Source organism: Spodoptera frugiperda, chromosome 8 (genome assembly GCF_023101765.2).
Source record: "Spodoptera frugiperda isolate SF20-4 chromosome 8, AGI-APGP_CSIRO_Sfru_2.0, whole genome shotgun sequence".
Taxonomy (NCBI): domain Eukaryota; kingdom Metazoa; phylum Arthropoda; class Insecta; order Lepidoptera; family Noctuidae; genus Spodoptera; species Spodoptera frugiperda.
Window position 1 is genome coordinate 7040485 of NC_064219.1, and position 16560 is coordinate 7057044.

The 16560-nt window shown below is 33.5% G+C and overlaps 3 protein-coding genes and 1 long non-coding RNA gene across 5 annotated transcripts; 3 read left to right on the top strand and 1 right to left on the bottom strand.

Moving 5' to 3' along the window:
* The first annotated feature begins 1195 nt into the window (after nt 1-1195).
* LOC126910928 (uncharacterized) lies at nt 1196-2898 on the top strand. Its single transcript, XR_007705524.1, has 3 exons — nt 1196-1443; nt 2363-2480; nt 2830-2898. It is a non-coding gene; the product is annotated as an uncharacterized LOC126910928 (long non-coding RNA).
* A 2565-nt stretch (nt 2899-5463) lies between these two features.
* On the bottom strand, nt 5464-9440 carry LOC118275464 (protein max). Of its 2 annotated transcripts, none has more exons than XM_035593436.2 (5): nt 9148-9440; nt 8995-9063; nt 8675-8800; nt 8090-8213; nt 5464-7382 (listed from the first exon to the last, which is right to left on the bottom strand). In XM_035593436.2, the coding sequence occupies exons 1-5, from the start codon at nt 9187-9189 to the stop codon at nt 7213-7215; spliced, it is 531 nt and encodes a 176-aa protein (XP_035449329.1). In that variant the 5' UTR covers nt 9190-9440; the 3' UTR covers nt 5464-7212. The 2 variants fall into 2 exon arrangements, with proteins under 2 accessions (XP_035449329.1, XP_035449330.1); XM_035593437.2 differs by having other exon boundaries at nt 8690-8800; nt 9148-9436.
* A 182-nt stretch (nt 9441-9622) lies between these two features.
* On the top strand, nt 9623-11405 carry LOC126910929 (uncharacterized). Its single transcript, XM_050695301.1, has 2 exons — nt 9623-9994; nt 11020-11405. Exons 1-2 carry the CDS (start codon nt 9748-9750, stop codon nt 11205-11207), a joined length of 435 nt encoding a protein of 144 aa, XP_050551258.1. The 5' UTR covers nt 9623-9747; the 3' UTR covers nt 11208-11405.
* A 93-nt stretch (nt 11406-11498) lies between these two features.
* LOC118275617 (uncharacterized) lies at nt 11499-15994 on the top strand. The gene is made up of 4 exons (XM_035593642.2): nt 11499-11639; nt 12826-13103; nt 14868-14947; nt 15709-15994. The coding sequence occupies exons 2-4, from the start codon at nt 12902-12904 to the stop codon at nt 15943-15945; spliced, it is 519 nt and encodes a 172-aa protein (XP_035449535.2). The 5' UTR covers nt 11499-11639; nt 12826-12901; the 3' UTR covers nt 15946-15994.
* Nucleotides 15995-16560: the final 566 nt, after the last annotated feature.

Consider the following 16560-nt stretch of genomic DNA (forward strand, 5'->3'; position numbering starts at 1 on the left):
GATTACGTATTATAATTAGTTTTTTATTCCGTAGATAAACTTGAAGGTAAATTAATATTAATAGTGTGTAGATAGTAGTAGTTAATTTTCAACAACCACTAGTGTACGTGTGAATATGGGACGAACTCATTTGGCCAGTTTTGTTTTTAGCCGATAATAGTATTTGTCAATTCCCAAATACACATTCCTTATAGAGCAGAAGATAATAATGATATTTAACAACTACTGAACCCATAAAAAGTTATTTAAGATTCATACACAAACCTACTGTAACAATGAGTCTAATTTAAAAGATAATGTGACATAAAACCTTTTTTCAGGTTTTGAAATGGGAACTGGTTGAAATAAAAGAAAAAATATAAACCGATGACATTAAAACCACAAAGAAAAAAAAAACTTCTTTTTTTAATAATGCTAAAGGCATTTGTAATATTTTTTCAAGCAAAATGGCCATTAATAAAAAAAAAACATGCATTTTAATTAAAAACTCTTTAGGTAAAATATATAAAAAAATCAATAACATCATGTTCGCTGTGGAAAACAGTGTTAAGTACGTTTACATTAATAATTATTATTATATTTTACTAATTTAAAATACTAGTGTAGTACATATATTATATAATAAAATATTAGCTTTACGCACTCCTTCAAATGTGGCTAATGAAGCACACAAGATATTCATCCACCTGCATAAATTAATTCTAGTTACCTATAATAAAATACCTAATTATAGGCAACTACTAATATTATTCATTTTAATAAGAATAATGTGAAAATGTGCGAGGATGTGAGTATAAGACATTTGTTTAAAACTACTGGAAAGATCTGAATATTTGGCACAAATATAGATTTATAACGTTGAACTTTTTTATACCTACCCCTAATAGAAGCTCATAGCTCATAGTTCGATAATTTAATATCCAAATGCCTCTTTTCCTTCTTTAACCCTTTAACCACCTCCTCTCAGCACTCCCTATCTCCGCAGGAACACGGAAATATGTGTACCTACACGTCTCATTCTCATCTCTCTTTCATTCACATTTTCATGCTCCTTATTTAGTGTACATATAATTATTTCAATTTTTAGCCGTGCTATGGTCACTGTAATTGCTACAATAATTGCGAGATAAACGTTTAATTAAAATAAGATTCATATGCTTTTTCCTAGATTCCCTATTAGTATAGGTATTTAAAAAAAATCATCTACCGACAAAAACCGTATAATTAATATACCACACTGAACTGTGTGGTATATTATATACTCTATCGCGTTCACTCAGATCGTATAAATTCGTGTGCATCACCAAGTTACCTGCCATTCTGTACCTGGACTTCATAGCGTCTACATCTACCTAGTAAGCTTCTTATGGAGCCAGTCAGCCTAGTACCGGAGGAACTACGGAGATACGCCATAGATTGCCAGACCCAAGCTTAATAATAAAGGTAAGTGCGAATTTCATACTTACACTGCGACCAAAGAAGCAGTCCTATTCCCGTAATTTATTTGTGTATCATCATATCAGCGTAGATTAAAGTACAAATAGATGATTGAGTCGAACCATCACTTTTGTCCGACCCGGGCCATATTCGATGGTGTGTTCGACGATGCGTGACAAAATTTTCAATGGAAACCGACACTACTAAAATTATGGTACGATTTGGTATAATTATCTTATTTTTTATTTATGCTTTTACCCTCAGTTGGATATAGACTTTAGACCTTCTTTTTCTGCCATGCTACTTGGCTTTGTGGATCCTCCTTCTTCCAATCGTCAGAATCTTTGGAATCCTTAGGTTTCCAAAGATTCTGACGATATCGTTCAGCCTCAACGAATTTTTGGACATGTAACTAGCTTCCAAATTTTGCACATATACCTAGTGGACACCTAGTGAGCAAAGTTTGGATTGAGGGAAATATCTAGAGGAGAACCTACCGACATATTTCTTGTATAATATGTTAAAGATGTTTACGGTCAGTTAATCTATTTACCTGCAATACTTAGTCTGCAACACAGAATACTGAGTATTATAATTAATCAACAAAGTTACGACCTACCCTCGTATGTAATTGTAAAACTCTCTGTACAAAGTTCAATCTAATGTGTACCTGAACATTTGCGCAGTTAACTGTTTTAAATATGTTTCAATTATATGGAAATCACTTGCTAAAAATATTATTGTTTTAAATACTGCGTGTACTATATCGGAAATCATAATATTAAAGCATTTTCAAGCTTCTACTAGCCGCTTGCTAGCTCCACTCATGCATTGTCATGATCACCATGTACTTATAGGTTACCTACATTACATATTAGCGAGATGTGGACGATCCATTTGATTTTTAGTTTGTCTTTTGTTACAGCAACAATGGTTGGGTTGGAACTACAACCCCAGCTCATGACGTCTCTCAACAGATTGAAGCTGCAGTTTGTGACCGCAATGAAGGTTTTCAGAGAAAACAACTTTAATTTATTTGAAAGGTAATTAAATATCAAATGTTAATATTCGAATTCATTAAAAACTGCACAAATACTTTAATCCTTGGTGTGCCGGAACGCAGATCTACGCGAGACATAATGTGTTTTCTATTGTCTTATATACCTAGGTACAAGCGGTTAAAAATTAGGTAATAGGTACCTACTTACAGTGGGTTTTGTTAAACCCGATGTCTGCATTTATCCCAACAGTATGAATTTTACAAGCATGTTTTAAAGTTGCTACTACAGCAATTTATGAGAAGTGATAATCCTGCATTGGTCGTGACATAAATGACTGAAGCTATAGATTTTGAGCAAACTAACTTACCTACATTTTTTATTTTTTTAACAGATGCTGAAGGCTGCCTCGGTGTGTGATCTTACAAGTAAAGATGGAATAAAAATAAATATTTTATCCTAATTTATCTGTGCCTTTTTATTTTATTCACACTCCTAAGCTTATAATAAACTTACCTCGTGAGTTCAAGCTAAATCGTCAGAAAATTAGGATTAGATAAACATAAGTGCACATAAGTAAAAACACCCGCTTTTCAACAATGTAATTTCGGTTTTTTTGTGTAAAAATTAGGTATACCAAAACTAGCAAGACTCGAGAAATAACCTGGTCCAGGAGGTAATTTTATTCAAGTGACTACCTAGACAAAAAATAGTAGGTGTGTATAGGTAGGTAATTTACCTAACAAAGTTTTCACATAATATTATAACTTCAAACTAGGTACGTTGGTAAAATGACAATCCCACAAAAACATTTCATGTTAAATGTTGCCAAGACGAGACCATATAGCTCGCACTGTCAAAAAGTAATCAGATCCCGTGTAGAGCCAAGTTTCTAACCCTATACTTTTGAACTGGCGAGTCGGCCGCACGGACTTTTTGCTATTCGTCATATAGGCTTGAGCTTAAAAATCTATTCAATCTTCTAAACTCTTTCCGTGCGGCCAACTCGCCAGTTCAAAAGTATAGGGTTAGAAACTTGGCTCTACACGGGATCTGATTACTTTTTGACAGTGCGAGCTATATGGTCTCGTCTTGGCAACATTTAACATGAAATGTTTTTGTAGGATTTCATTTCTTTTTGTAGGTTGCTTATGATAGAAAGATAAAATGAGCGACAAATTCACCTACTAAACTACTAAATTTATAAGAAAATTGCAAACGTAATCCTAATACTTTTTATCAATGAAAATTAAAACACTAGTATCTAAACCTTTACCTACTAAACTACTAACAATTAAATATTAGGCAAATGGTTTTTTTCTCCGCGATAGCAAACTTTTAAATCACCGAAATATTCCGAAAACTTTTCATTCAACGAGACAACCGTCAACGACGTCTGCCCTCGCGCGTCTGCCCGCGTTCGGGTGCCGCGCTCGCTGACGGGCCGATTATTTTTAGCTACTGCGCGGGGACGAGGGGGCAGGCGGCGGGCGTTGGCGCATACTATACTTACGATGCTTATGTTCAAAAGTATAGGTTGATTAATAAACACTTACCGAAGTGAAGTGTAGTAATATTATTCATATCTAAGTACTTATGGGTAGGATAATGTTTTGATTTGATGAAAAGTTTGTGTTCTATGTACTTGTGTATAATTTTCAGATCTCAAGCAGGAAATAGGGAATTAAGTTTCCCTATTTCAGATTTTTACCCCTCCGCGGCCGCATTCAGACCTCTAGCGTCAAAAGTTGCGGAAGTCTCGAACAAACTTTACCCCCTAGTTTAAGGGGTTGGGGGTAAAAGTTCCAAGTTTTAGGATTTTTTTGTTGTTTGGGTACTAATACTAGCTTACATACCAAATTTCAGTTTTCTAGGACTTCAGGAAGTACCTTAAGAATTTTGTTGATCATCAGTGAGTGAGTGACGAAATCGGGGTATTTTAGATATCAATAAAATTAAAGTATAAGATATGTATTAATAGGTAATAAACTAGACAAGACTCTTAAAGTACCTACCTAGACAAAAAATAGTATGTATAGGTAGGTAATACATCTAACAATGTAGGCAGATCACTTAGGTATTATAACTTCAAACTAGGTACGTAGGTAAAATGACAATGTGTAATAGCGACGGCAAAAACCAAACGTATTTTCTTTTCTCAATTACCGACAAGCAAGCCAGAAAAGAAGGAAAATCACGAGCTTTCATAATATAATTAGGGCTAGAGCAATAAATCAACGAACTATCGAAAACAGCTGACTGAGCAAACAAATCAACGAAACTGGCGGGAAAATATCCGACAGCGAGAAAATGGCGAAAAACGTTCGAATATCAAACAATGAACGAAACGACCGACTGAACGAACGAATGAAATGAACAAAAGAATCGCAACGTTTGCAGTGCAAGCGCGCCAATCTGTACACAATCAATAAAATAAATAGAACAGCTGAGATCTATATTTTCAGTTGTTATTGTAACGTTGCTGACACCCGTTTATTTTATTTGGATTCTTTTTATCGACTTCATAGCAACAGGACTGCATTGCAAGCTTTTTCTTATAATTTTGAAACTACTTTTTTATATTAGTAAAGGAGGGACAGTAATAAGGATAGATAAGTGGGTACTAGGTAGGTAGGTAGGGTGCAGCTAAAATAAAATAAACGTATTTTACCTATTCAAAAAAATATTAATACACGCTATAGACTGGTAATATTAAAATCCTCCCTATTAAAACCTCGCCAAGACTGACTTTAGACCCGCTCACGAAGGATTCCGTATCGTGAGACTAATGACGCCTAGAGCCATCTATGGACTACCAACAGAACTACACGATACATTTTCTTTTACATAAAACACTAGTTTTATTAAGGACATTTTAAGAAAATACATAAATAAATAGAAGTATTTTTTTGTATAAATAGAATAAATAGAAGTACTCGATAAACTTAAAAAGCTAATCGTTGTCGCTAGTCAAGCCGGCCTATTCGTACCTAATAAGCATAGGGATGAATAATTAAAAAACAACGTATAACGAGAGTATTTTATGTATATTATCGTTAAAAATATGATTTAGTCTTCTAGAACAAACACATTCACTTACCTAAGTACTTAAAACTATTTATATCTAAAAATTATTTGCGATGACAAAATATAAAAATAATATTTATTATCGTAAACGATAACGAACTATGCGCACAAAATATTGCACTTTTTTTTTATTATGGCAAAGATGTATAAAACGGCCAGTATGTGTTATATTTTTTTTGAGTACAACATTTTGTGCAGTGAGCCTTATTCGATTTATTGTTCAAGAAGACTAAAACTGAATTATTACTTCATATTGAATTATCTTACAATCATTAAAGATAAAGATAAAAAAATGTACTTATAATCATTCCTTTGAATCAATTGAACATTTTTGGATTAACGAATTTGGTAAAATAGAACGTAATTAATTAGGTACTTGTGTGAAATCATCTATTATCATTCAAATTCATTAAGAAATGAGGGTTTATTTAATAAGCTTATCTATAATTCTATTTTCTTGCTATTTTTAAGGAACTACCGCACTTGATACTACATAAAAATATTAAGTAAAATGATACATCAAAACTCCCACAAAAATAATAGGATTAGAAAAATCCACATCATTACTTTCAACTGTCACAGAACGCCTGAATTTCACAAAATTAAAAGATATTACAATATTGCAAGTACAGTAGCTTAATTCCTTTAAAAATAGACTATTATCGCCACTTTCAACTGTACAACATCTCAGATTTCGGAGCTGCTTGGTCAATGATTAGGAACATAGCTCTTAGATTGCAAAGTTTACAAACCTACACATTAATATAAATTGCAAATCTACAACAAAATTTACGTTAAAATGGAATTGCATCGCAACATTATCATTCAAAAAATATTTAAAAGAAAACTTGTTTTAAGGCGCCATTAATAAAACCTATCATATCAGGATTAAAACATTTCAACACAAATCAACAACGTAATTATTAAAAATGTATAGCATCTTACTTAAAAGTAAATCTTTCATTAAAATTAATTAATAAACAGATCAATAAGAAAATTCAATGTAAAGTTTACTTACGGCTTAACATTACGAAGTACTTATAACAAGTGTGAAAGATGAACCATTCTCAGCAATGATTGTTAAAACCATAGATGGATAAATAAAAATAGTAAAATGTAATGAAATATACAATAGAGAATTTAAATTGAATCAACCATACAAGTACAAATGTTTGCCTGCAAAACAAAATTCATAAGAACTATTATTTTATCTCAAAATACTGTGCCAAATACATAATTATTGTAAGTTGTTATGCAAAATAATATTTAATCCAAAATTTAACACCCTAGTATGTACAGTGACAATATTTATATACAATACAAAAAGTTTAAAACATCTCAATTTAGTACTAGACTGTATACATTTAACTACTGTAATAGTAACGACAAAACACATAGCCAGAGACAAATAAAAATTGTTTAGCATACACTATGGTCATGTAGGAGTGCCACAGAATGCTTACTTTAAGGACATAGACAGAGAGCTGAAGAGAACAGCCAAAATGCATGCTAAACTATGTATACAAATCTCGACTTTAACACTACACATTAAAGTTACTTATTTCATTTCATCTGTATCAAAAATATATGTAATATTATTTTATTGGAAAAGTAATATTATTTTGGTTTACATTATTTTATTTGTGGAAACTGTCATCATTGGCTAAGACGAATTCATCTCACAACCTTCTTAATTACTAGACATGACTCCATTAATTTTAAGCTTTTTAACGCGTCGCGTGGTCGCCTCCCCGTCGGAACTGTCAGTGTCGTGTGAATCCCCTTCAGATTTGACACCTAGGCCTAGTTCATGTGCATCAGAATAGTTGCCAGATTGCCGAACTTTTTCTAATGCTCGTACTGAAAAAAATATTGATTTCTTGATGTACCTTTCTCTGATATGGAATATTAGGGAGCTTTGCCGCCAGAGATGTGCTATGCTACATTGGTGTGGATGCATTTGGCTTCCACCCATCATATACTCAGCTAAGCTATGTTTCTTATAATATAGAAAGATGCATGCTATGGATGACTTCCCTGCTATCGATACATCACATACTCAAGCTGTACATCTTACTTGCACAGCTACATAGCTTAGTATCAGTGGAAACGGTCACATAGTTTCACAACTTAGCTTTTAGATCTTCATAGCATAATTAGCACATTTCTGGTGGAAAAGCACCCTTATTATCAGACTAATGACAGGACATGCGAGTTGAGTGAATGTAATTTTACCTATAGACCTATAAACAAAACAAACTATCACAGACTACAACATGAATAAACACTAAGGAAATTATAAAAGTCATTGAAACATGACCTTCTCTTTTAAACAAGGACATTAAGAAATAAAATGTATAATAATATAGTAAAAATCAAGTAACTAGTTATATAGTCATTTACAGGTATTTGTTTTTCAAATAAATAAGGGGTAACATATTTAATAAAAATACCTACAACTACATTTTTAAATTAGTTACTCTGAACATTAAAAAAATCAATGATTTAAAACTTAAACCTTATTTACATTAATATTATATGTATTTAAATTACATAATAAAACTTACTTTGTGTTTCAAGGATATTGTTCTGTCTTTTTAAGTCTTCTATGTCTTGTTGATGTGAATTGTTTTTTCTTCTCATGAATTGTATGTACTCTGCTGCTTTCTTCAGTATTTGAGCTCGACTTGCCTGAAACAATGTCAACTATGCATAAAATTGTCAACCCACAATATACTTAAAATAAAAACTTGATATTCTTTCAAAGGTTGCTTATAAGGGTCGACTTTTATAATTTTGCTAATACTTACCAAGATGAAGGTCTTAGTTATCAAATTAAAATCTACAATGACCTCTAGGGACTCTAACACAACTGAGCCATATAGCCTTTGCCTGCATCTTAAGGGTTTAGAAGCTATTAAGGTAAATAAGGCATCCAACACCACTGTCAAGGCCTTATAAGATGTTTAATGAATATTGTACAACACTAATTTAAAACGCTCATGAATTATGTACAGCCAGTATCATTAAAAAAGCGCTAGGATGCCAAAACCAATGTTTGTGCACTACTGTCAATGCAAAAAAAAGAAACTTAAAACTATTATATTAAAAAAATAAAATATTAATACCACATGTAAAATGTGAATGCTTACAATTTTTGAACATACCACTTTCTCATTCTGGAGAGCTGGTACGGCTTCTCTCAGAGATGTGAAACTATCTTTTATGTGGTCTCTTCTTTTCCTTTCCAAGGCATTGTGGTGTGCTCTTTTTTCCGCCTGTAAAATGAAGGTAGAATAATAAATACAATGCATCGGTGATTTTATGTGATCTAACAGAACTTATATCTTACTGTTCAACTTACACTTGCTCTTAATGAATAATTATGATTGTATAAAGAATACCATGCCTACATAGATATTGTTTGGTAATATTAAATTCATGAAATCTTTAAGTTGTCTATCGACCTTACCTGGGAGTAGTATCCGCTGCCACCAACACTGTTCCTGGCATGAGTACGCGAGTCCGAATCATTCTCAGCCTGTAATTTTGTAAAAATATTATCATTGGCAAAACAAACACAGCATAAACCACAAAAGAACTGTCAATTCTAGAAAACACCTACATCACTTTCGATATCAATATCACGATCGTCGTCACTCATCATTTTTATAGAGTTCTTTGCAACACTGTAATATAACAATTGTTTATTAAACAAACGAGAAATAAATGCACGTGAACAACTATTCTATACACATAAAACGTCCTGTTTCTTTCGTCACTAAACAGAAAAAGAAATCATAAAACGAAGTATTAGAACAGGTGTGACAATGACAGATAGCATGGAAATGTGACTAATGTTAAATTCCACAACTTTTAACAATAATGTGACAGAATTATAGGTTATTCTAAAAGAAAGAAAGAAAAAACGCTATTGTACTACAACAATACAAACTAGCTGTATATTCCAAATATTGCCAAGGAAAAAAAGATAAAAGTAATCTATTTTACTTTATGGTATCATCTGGAATCTCGTTACGTTTATGTTACGTTTCGACATCCTAATAATTTATTTTAACTTATTGTGTATCCTACTTAATTATTATTAAATATTGCTAATTAATAAAATGAAATATTTCATCGCGACTAATAATACAACCGTTTTTATTTTCTAATTCATGCCATAGACATTATTAAACATAGACATCAACCGTGAAAAGTGTCTATGATATTTTTTATTAATGTTCTTGTATCCTTTTCCGGTTCTTTAGGAATTAGCGCGAAAGTAAAAAACGATATTCGCAATATTTTGTTGACTTGCAGAAGAAAGTTAGTAAATATGGATGAAAAGCTGAGTAATATTCAAGATATAGACGTCAACAGCCCGGAGTTTTATGATAAAGTTCAAGCAGAAATAGAATTCGACACTGCTCGAATGAAGAAAAATGTTGAAGTTCTTATGAATTTACGCTGTAAGTTTAAATATTGTTTATAATGAAACACCTGATTTAGGTTATTTTACCTGCTTGTTTTGATTGATAAAGGCTGCTATAGTCATGATTTTCTTGCATAGTAAGTATACGTAATAGGTTTATTTGAATACATACTAAAAGATTAAAAGTTAAATGTTTGTGTACTCAAAAAAGGACCGTTTGTAGCTGGTACTGATTCTCGGATCGGGCAAAGTTTTAGAACAGACATGAGTCAAGTATCTCATGCATACCTATTCTATTCCATGACTACTCAGGACTCGTACGTAACTAGATTAACTAGAGAGAAGTGAGCGTTACTTTACAGGCATAGATAGCTAAGTACCTATGTACCTACCGTATGTACACCCTTACCCAGGGGCGTGCACAGAAATTTGAAGTTGGGTAGGCAAAAGGTATCTATCACATGGTTGAAAATAAACTTGGACTGGATTGTACACGCCACTGCCCTTACCTACCCATTCTAGGATTCAAACGTATGCAGCTTGCCTCGTTGGCCGAGTGGTCGCAAGTGCGACAGCCGGGCAAGTAGTCTCGGGTTCGATTCCCAAGTCCGGCAAAGTATTACGGGGCTTTTTTCGTATTTCGACAATTTTTCAGTGGTAGCACGTAGTCTGGAATTGTGCCCATGAAGTATATGGCAATAGGTTCACCCATGGTTGACCCATATTACATGGGACTTATAACACACTAGCTGCTTCTGCGCGGTTTTACCCGCTCTGCTCGGTTCCTATTGATAGTAGCGAGATGTTTTATAGCCTATAACTTTCCTCGTTAAATGCACTATCCAACACAAAAATAATTATTCAAATTGATCCAGTAGTTTCGGATTAGCGCGTTCAAACAAACAAACAAACTCTTCAGCTTTATAATATTAGTATAGATTAGTATAGATATAGAAATGGTGAAAAGTGTGTGTACATTGTGCAGTGGCATTACGTGCTGTAATGTGTACCTCTGCATGACGTTGCTTTTTTTACGGCATGACTATGTTATACTTATTTTAGTGGAAGCTGCAGAAATAGAGGTAGAAACAGCAGCGTTATTCCACGCCGAGATTTGGTACGATATGCTGGATAAACCCGAAGATGACAATGATGATGATGATCTCTCGGATGGTGGTGATGATGAATCTGGTGAAGATCAAGATATGGAAGAAGATGCATCTACCACACCAATTGAAGAAAAGAAATAATTCTTTTTTTAATTGGTTTTTTGTTTTTCTTTGTTAGCATTAAATAAAAATAATAAAATACCAAGCTTAGGTACCTAGTAAATATTTAATCGTGCAGAAGTGCAGATAAGTCGTACTTAGTTAGAATAGTTAGTATGGCCAAGGTATACCTAATTATATTTTGTAGTTGCCTAAATGTTATAAATATGCTCAATTTCACATTCATATACTTGCGTACATTAACTAAATGTACCTGCATATTAAAATATGGATTTTCTATTTTACCTACATCTTTTCTACATTTTGTCGAATCGGTCGGTTGTGTAACAGTTTATCGAATTTCACGGCAACCTGATTAAAATATGTAAGTAAGCAAATCCATAGTTGTATCCAGTTGGAAAAAAAAGTTAAATAAAAATTGTGTTTGGTTGAACATTATTGACAACATATTCGGTAAGTAGGTTTCTATGTACTACTATTCATTCATTGTGTTTATATTTTCAAAAAAATATATATAGGTAAATAAGATTAAGTCAGTAACAGTATATAAGTACAATACAATATTCCACGTAATGCTTAGTTATTTTACGATTTACTTCCACATTACGAAATAATTTTTAGTTTAAAAAACCACGTTTAAAAGTTTGTTTACGACTACGTCAACAGACTATCGAATCTAAAGTGTATTTTATTAATTAATAGGTCGGAACCCTTTTTTTATTACTTTAATTAGCTGACCCGGCAAATTTCGTACCGCTTCAAACATTTTTTTCTCACCTTTTCTTCATAAACTTTTCACAAATAATTCAAGACCAAAATTTGCCAAATCGGTCTCGAGTTTTAGCGAGACAAACGAACAGCATTTGATTTTTATTTATATAGATATATTACTAACAAAGTGCATTATCTAAATACCTAGTTACCTAGCTATCTTTCAGGAAACTATGAAATAGTACCTAACTATGTATTTAATATTTAATTAAACTATAGAGTGTGGAATACCTAGAAATAGCTAAGATAAGCATGGTTAGGAATCTAGGTACCTATATGTTATGCAACTTGTTTATTTGTATAATAAATGAAATCAATTAATGTGTTGCTACTTGGTTTGAGGATAACTTGCTAATGTAAGTTAGCTATATTAATTTATATACATATGAGTATATTAAAATAAGGAAGGAAATTAACTATTTGAACTAGATAAGGACTGACTCTAGTCCTGAATAAACATCAATAGTCATGGTTCCTTACATGTCCTATCACCATATTTTATTGAATAAATAAGTATAAAGGTTAGGTACCTAATCATTTGCTAGACACCCACTATTAATTTACTTAGGTATCTACTAAATAAAATTAGGAATCATACTATTAGCTAGTCCTGCGCTGTTTCACCAGCTCTGTTCGGTTCCTATTGATCGTAGCGTTGTTACAGGCTATAAGCCTGTAGCTTTTGTCTATATGGACTATCTAACACAAAAATAATTATTCAATTTGGATCAGTAGTTCTGAAGAATAACGCGGTCAAACAAACAAACTCTTCAGCTTCAAATAATCGGTCATTTATCCAGTAGGAAGTTTGATCCAAACGTAGGTACATAATTATGTTCCTATTTATAATATTTTATTTATTTCACAGCGATCCCTAACTTTAACGGCCGCAAAGTGTTCATAATTAACTCCCGATAAGTACTTCCACACTGCGAACCACTGCGATGTTAATAAGTAAACAAAGTGCCAGCGTCAGTCGTGCTTTGAATTTCGGCAAGATGAAATGTTCCGCGTTGCTCCTCGTTTTAATGTTATGCGTGTTATCAGATGCTTATAAAGAAAGGCACCATAGTAAGCACCTGCATTCAAGAAGAGCTAATTTTAAGAAGCAGACCACTCCCCCACATTGCACTCAAGTAACTAAGGGTAAGTTGTTTTTAATTAAATTATTTAAATAATAATAATGGTGCAAATGGACTACGACAAAAATTATGACATAAATGTCAGACATTAATTGCTGTACCGTTCACACTAACTTATATGGATAAATATGAATATTATTAAGTGTGGGAGAGCCATGCTTCGGCACGTTTGGGTTTGACCGGACTGACACCACGGCCTCACAGAAAACCGACGTGAAACAACGCTTGCGTTGTGTTTCGTTGTGGGAGGGAGTTTACCGGAGGCCCAATTACGCCCCTTCGCAATCCCAGATTCCCCAAAAACCCTTAAATTCCTCACATCCAAATAGTCGGCAACGCACTAGTAGCACCTCTGTTGTTTCAAGAGTCCATGGGCGACGGCGATTGCTTACAATCCGTCTGCTCGTTTACCGGTTGGTAACATAAAAAAATTACAAGTCGGTAGCTAATGCGACACCATTTGTCGTGTTACAATATATTTTCAATTACAGACACTCTTGTCGTGTTCATACAGAGACATTTGATTTAGGTATACACTGAGTATAGTCTATAGTGTCGTAGTCTATTCGTACCTTTAGCTATGGCTTTTTTCATAATTAGCGATAAGTTCCTATATAGGTATTAATTAAGAACTGTGAAAGTATAATTAATTAATATTTAATCAATTAACCAATTTATTCGACACTCAAACATAAGTGCTACTTATTCGATGCCGATATTTTGCACTATGCACATTGAACTCATATAATATTATTCTTAAGCACCAATAGGTTAACCTTGAATGTCGTTAATTACCTACTTAACGGCCTGCTTCACAATGTATATTCAAATGTAGGTATATGGTACATATAGCCGCTATGTAACAGCAGATACATTTGAATATCAAAAATAAATTGTTAAGGAAGTATTTTGATGACATTTGGTAGAAATATACCAGCTTTACCTATATATTGTGGAAACAGTAGTAAATTATGATGTTGTTATAATTGATAGTGGTGTAGATAAGAGTAGGAACAAATTGTGCAAACAATAATTCTTTCTAAAGCAGTAGGTAATATAACTAACAAAAAAATCAAAACAATGTGGTTTGTTTTTGTGACCTTATTCGGAACACAAGAGATAATTAGTTCTATGTGATAACATGTTTGTGTCTAAAAATATTATTGAATCTTTGGTATCTTTGTTTTTTCCTCTTACAGTATTATCTAATATGCAGGTATCATAGCATTATTATCGTGTGTTGTTCATAGAAACTTGTGCTATGGTAGACAGAAACCATAGAGCGTCAATAACTTACAAACTTATTCGGCTTCCCACACGATATACGAGTTCCTTTTTTATGCTTACCAATTGAACTTTTTGTGAGACACACCATGGGTTTTTACTGAGAACCTAAATTTCTATCTGCTGCCTGATTGACTCCGGTTTATTAATAACTGCTACATAGATATGTATATATTTTTTCCCCTACTATTGGTGGCCACAGTGCTTATGAATCACCTAATGGTTAGCGGGTTCCTACATACAGGCTGCAGTCCAGAGGCAAGCGTGCAAGCGTGTACCACAAAATCATGCAGGAAAAGTACAAGCCATGTAGGAAACTGTTTAATCGCACCAACGCCGGATTGTTTCTAGGAAAGCAGGCTCTCCAAAAATAGTGGCGACATTCAGGAAAGGCCAAAAAATCTAATCTGAACATCAGAACTGCACTTGCGTCCATTTGACTAGCGATATTATATCTACCTATTAATATATTTTTCTTTTTTAGATACAGACTACCAATCTAGATACAAATATGACTATCCAGTCGCTTACATTCAGCCTGGACAGCATGAGGCCTACCAACAAGTAAGTGTAAAAACCAGCATTTATAATTGTACAATTACCAGTACCTCTTCTGGGGTTGTGGGTGTTATGGGCGGCGCTAATACTTACCAATTACCATAATACCATCGGTTGTTTGTCTATCTGTTTGCCTCTATCAAAACCTAAACAGTTAACACGTGTAAGGGTTTTCCTAGAACCTAATATTTTACGTGAAACTTTGTCTAGTCTTCTAAAATAGATAACATTGCCTACAATCTCCAAAAATAAACATATATATTATATTGCAATTGATTGAGGCTTGTAGGTATATTTTTTACAACTGCACACATCTTTGGACCCTCTGCCTCTGCTGAGCAACAGGCGTAATTTAATTCACTTTATACTTATGAACCGTCAAAACATCCGGTGACCTTCCTACCATCGATTTACCGGTCATTCAATTTAACGAAACATGAAAAAAAAAAATGGAACGTCTGATTTATTTCTTGAAAAAAAGTGAATCGTATTGTTTTTACTTGTGCGTCTATTAAGCATGAAATAACTAGCAAAGTACCTTCTATTTGATGTATAGACTATTCGCTTATGTGTTACGAACGTCATACATTATTCAGGGATCAAACACGTTGTTTGACCAAGCAGGAGAAATAAATGATGTTTCGTAATTGTGATAGTGGCCTCAAACGTCGTATTCGATAACTGAGTAGTGCGCCAGAACATTTCAAAAATGTAAGTTACCTATCTGTTAATCTGATCGTGATAATCTTTACGTATTTTTCTTTCAGCTATACTGCGTAAACCCGCCAACAGTTAACAAGGCTGTGACGACTGTTTGTGACTGGGCTGCTCCCCCACAAGTCCAGTTCACCCTCGGAGACGAGTACATGCACGTCGTCCGCCAGGATCCCACGGGAAGGTTCCTCGGGAACGCTGTCATTACAACGTACCAACTATGCAACCACAACCGCACGTTTATGACTGAGGCCGTAAATTCATCAGTAGTAACAATTACCAATGTGTAACGGAACAAACGAAGTTAGAAAATAAATGTTTTTTGTAACTTTTCAATAATTTTTGACTTTAGAATTAACTAGATTAATACTTAATGCTTTTTAAACCGCGTAGTGATAGCTGGCTCTTCCCAAGGTCGTTAGAAGTTGTAAAAGTGCTTTCTGATGAACAAGCTTGGACATTATGGTAAACCCTAATAGATGAAGATGGGCCATAGATAGTGCCAGCAGTGAACTATCACGGGGATTGATGAATGAATAGACGGACGGGTGGGATAAAAGCTACTAAATGAGTACCTAGTGCTTAAATTAAATTTCTAGTTACACACACGATTCTGGTAATTCTTCCCGAATTTTTCGTCTATTTGTCTGTTTAAGTCATATGTATATGTAAGTATTAAGTAGCTATGTTTTGACACTATACGTAAAAACCCCTGAATAGATTGATTTGATTGTGATTTTCCATATACATTCGCTAAATATGTAGTTAGCTATAACATAATTAATACTGATGTTCTAAAAAATACAAGTTTCCTTGCCAAGTGAATAAATACTTGTACCTTCAGAGAATGAATGATATAAATGCATTACAATCACCGGTTATCAAAACATACTTACCTAGCTTAT

Excerpts from the sequence above, each read along its gene's own strand:
- LOC118275464 (XM_035593436.2), bottom strand. The coding sequence starts at position 9,189 with ATGATGAGTGACGACGATCGTGATATTGATATCGAAAGTGAT. Across the intron at positions 8,801-8,994 it reads GCAGCGGATACTACTCCCAG|GCGGAAAAAAGAGCACACCA; the intron begins GTAAGGTCGATA and ends TTCATTTTACAG. Across the intron at positions 7,383-8,089 it reads CAATATCCTTGAAACACAAA|TACGAGCATTAGAAAAAGTT; the intron begins GTAAGTTTTATT and ends TATTTTTTTCAG.
- LOC126910929 (XM_050695301.1), top strand. The coding sequence starts at position 9,748 with ATGATATTTTTTATTAATGTTCTTGTATCCTTTTCCGGTTCTTTAGGA. Across the intron at positions 9,995-11,019 it reads AGTTCTTATGAATTTACGCT|TGGAAGCTGCAGAAATAGAG; the intron begins GTAAGTTTAAAT and ends TACTTATTTTAG.
- LOC118275617 (XM_035593642.2), top strand. The coding sequence starts at position 12,902 with ATGTTAATAAGTAAACAAAGTGCCAGCGTCAGTCGTGCTTTGAATTTC. Across the intron at positions 13,104-14,867 it reads TTGCACTCAAGTAACTAAGG|ATACAGACTACCAATCTAGA; the intron begins GTAAGTTGTTTT and ends TTTCTTTTTTAG. Across the intron at positions 14,948-15,708 it reads AGCATGAGGCCTACCAACAA|CTATACTGCGTAAACCCGCC; the intron begins GTAAGTGTAAAA and ends TTTTTCTTTCAG.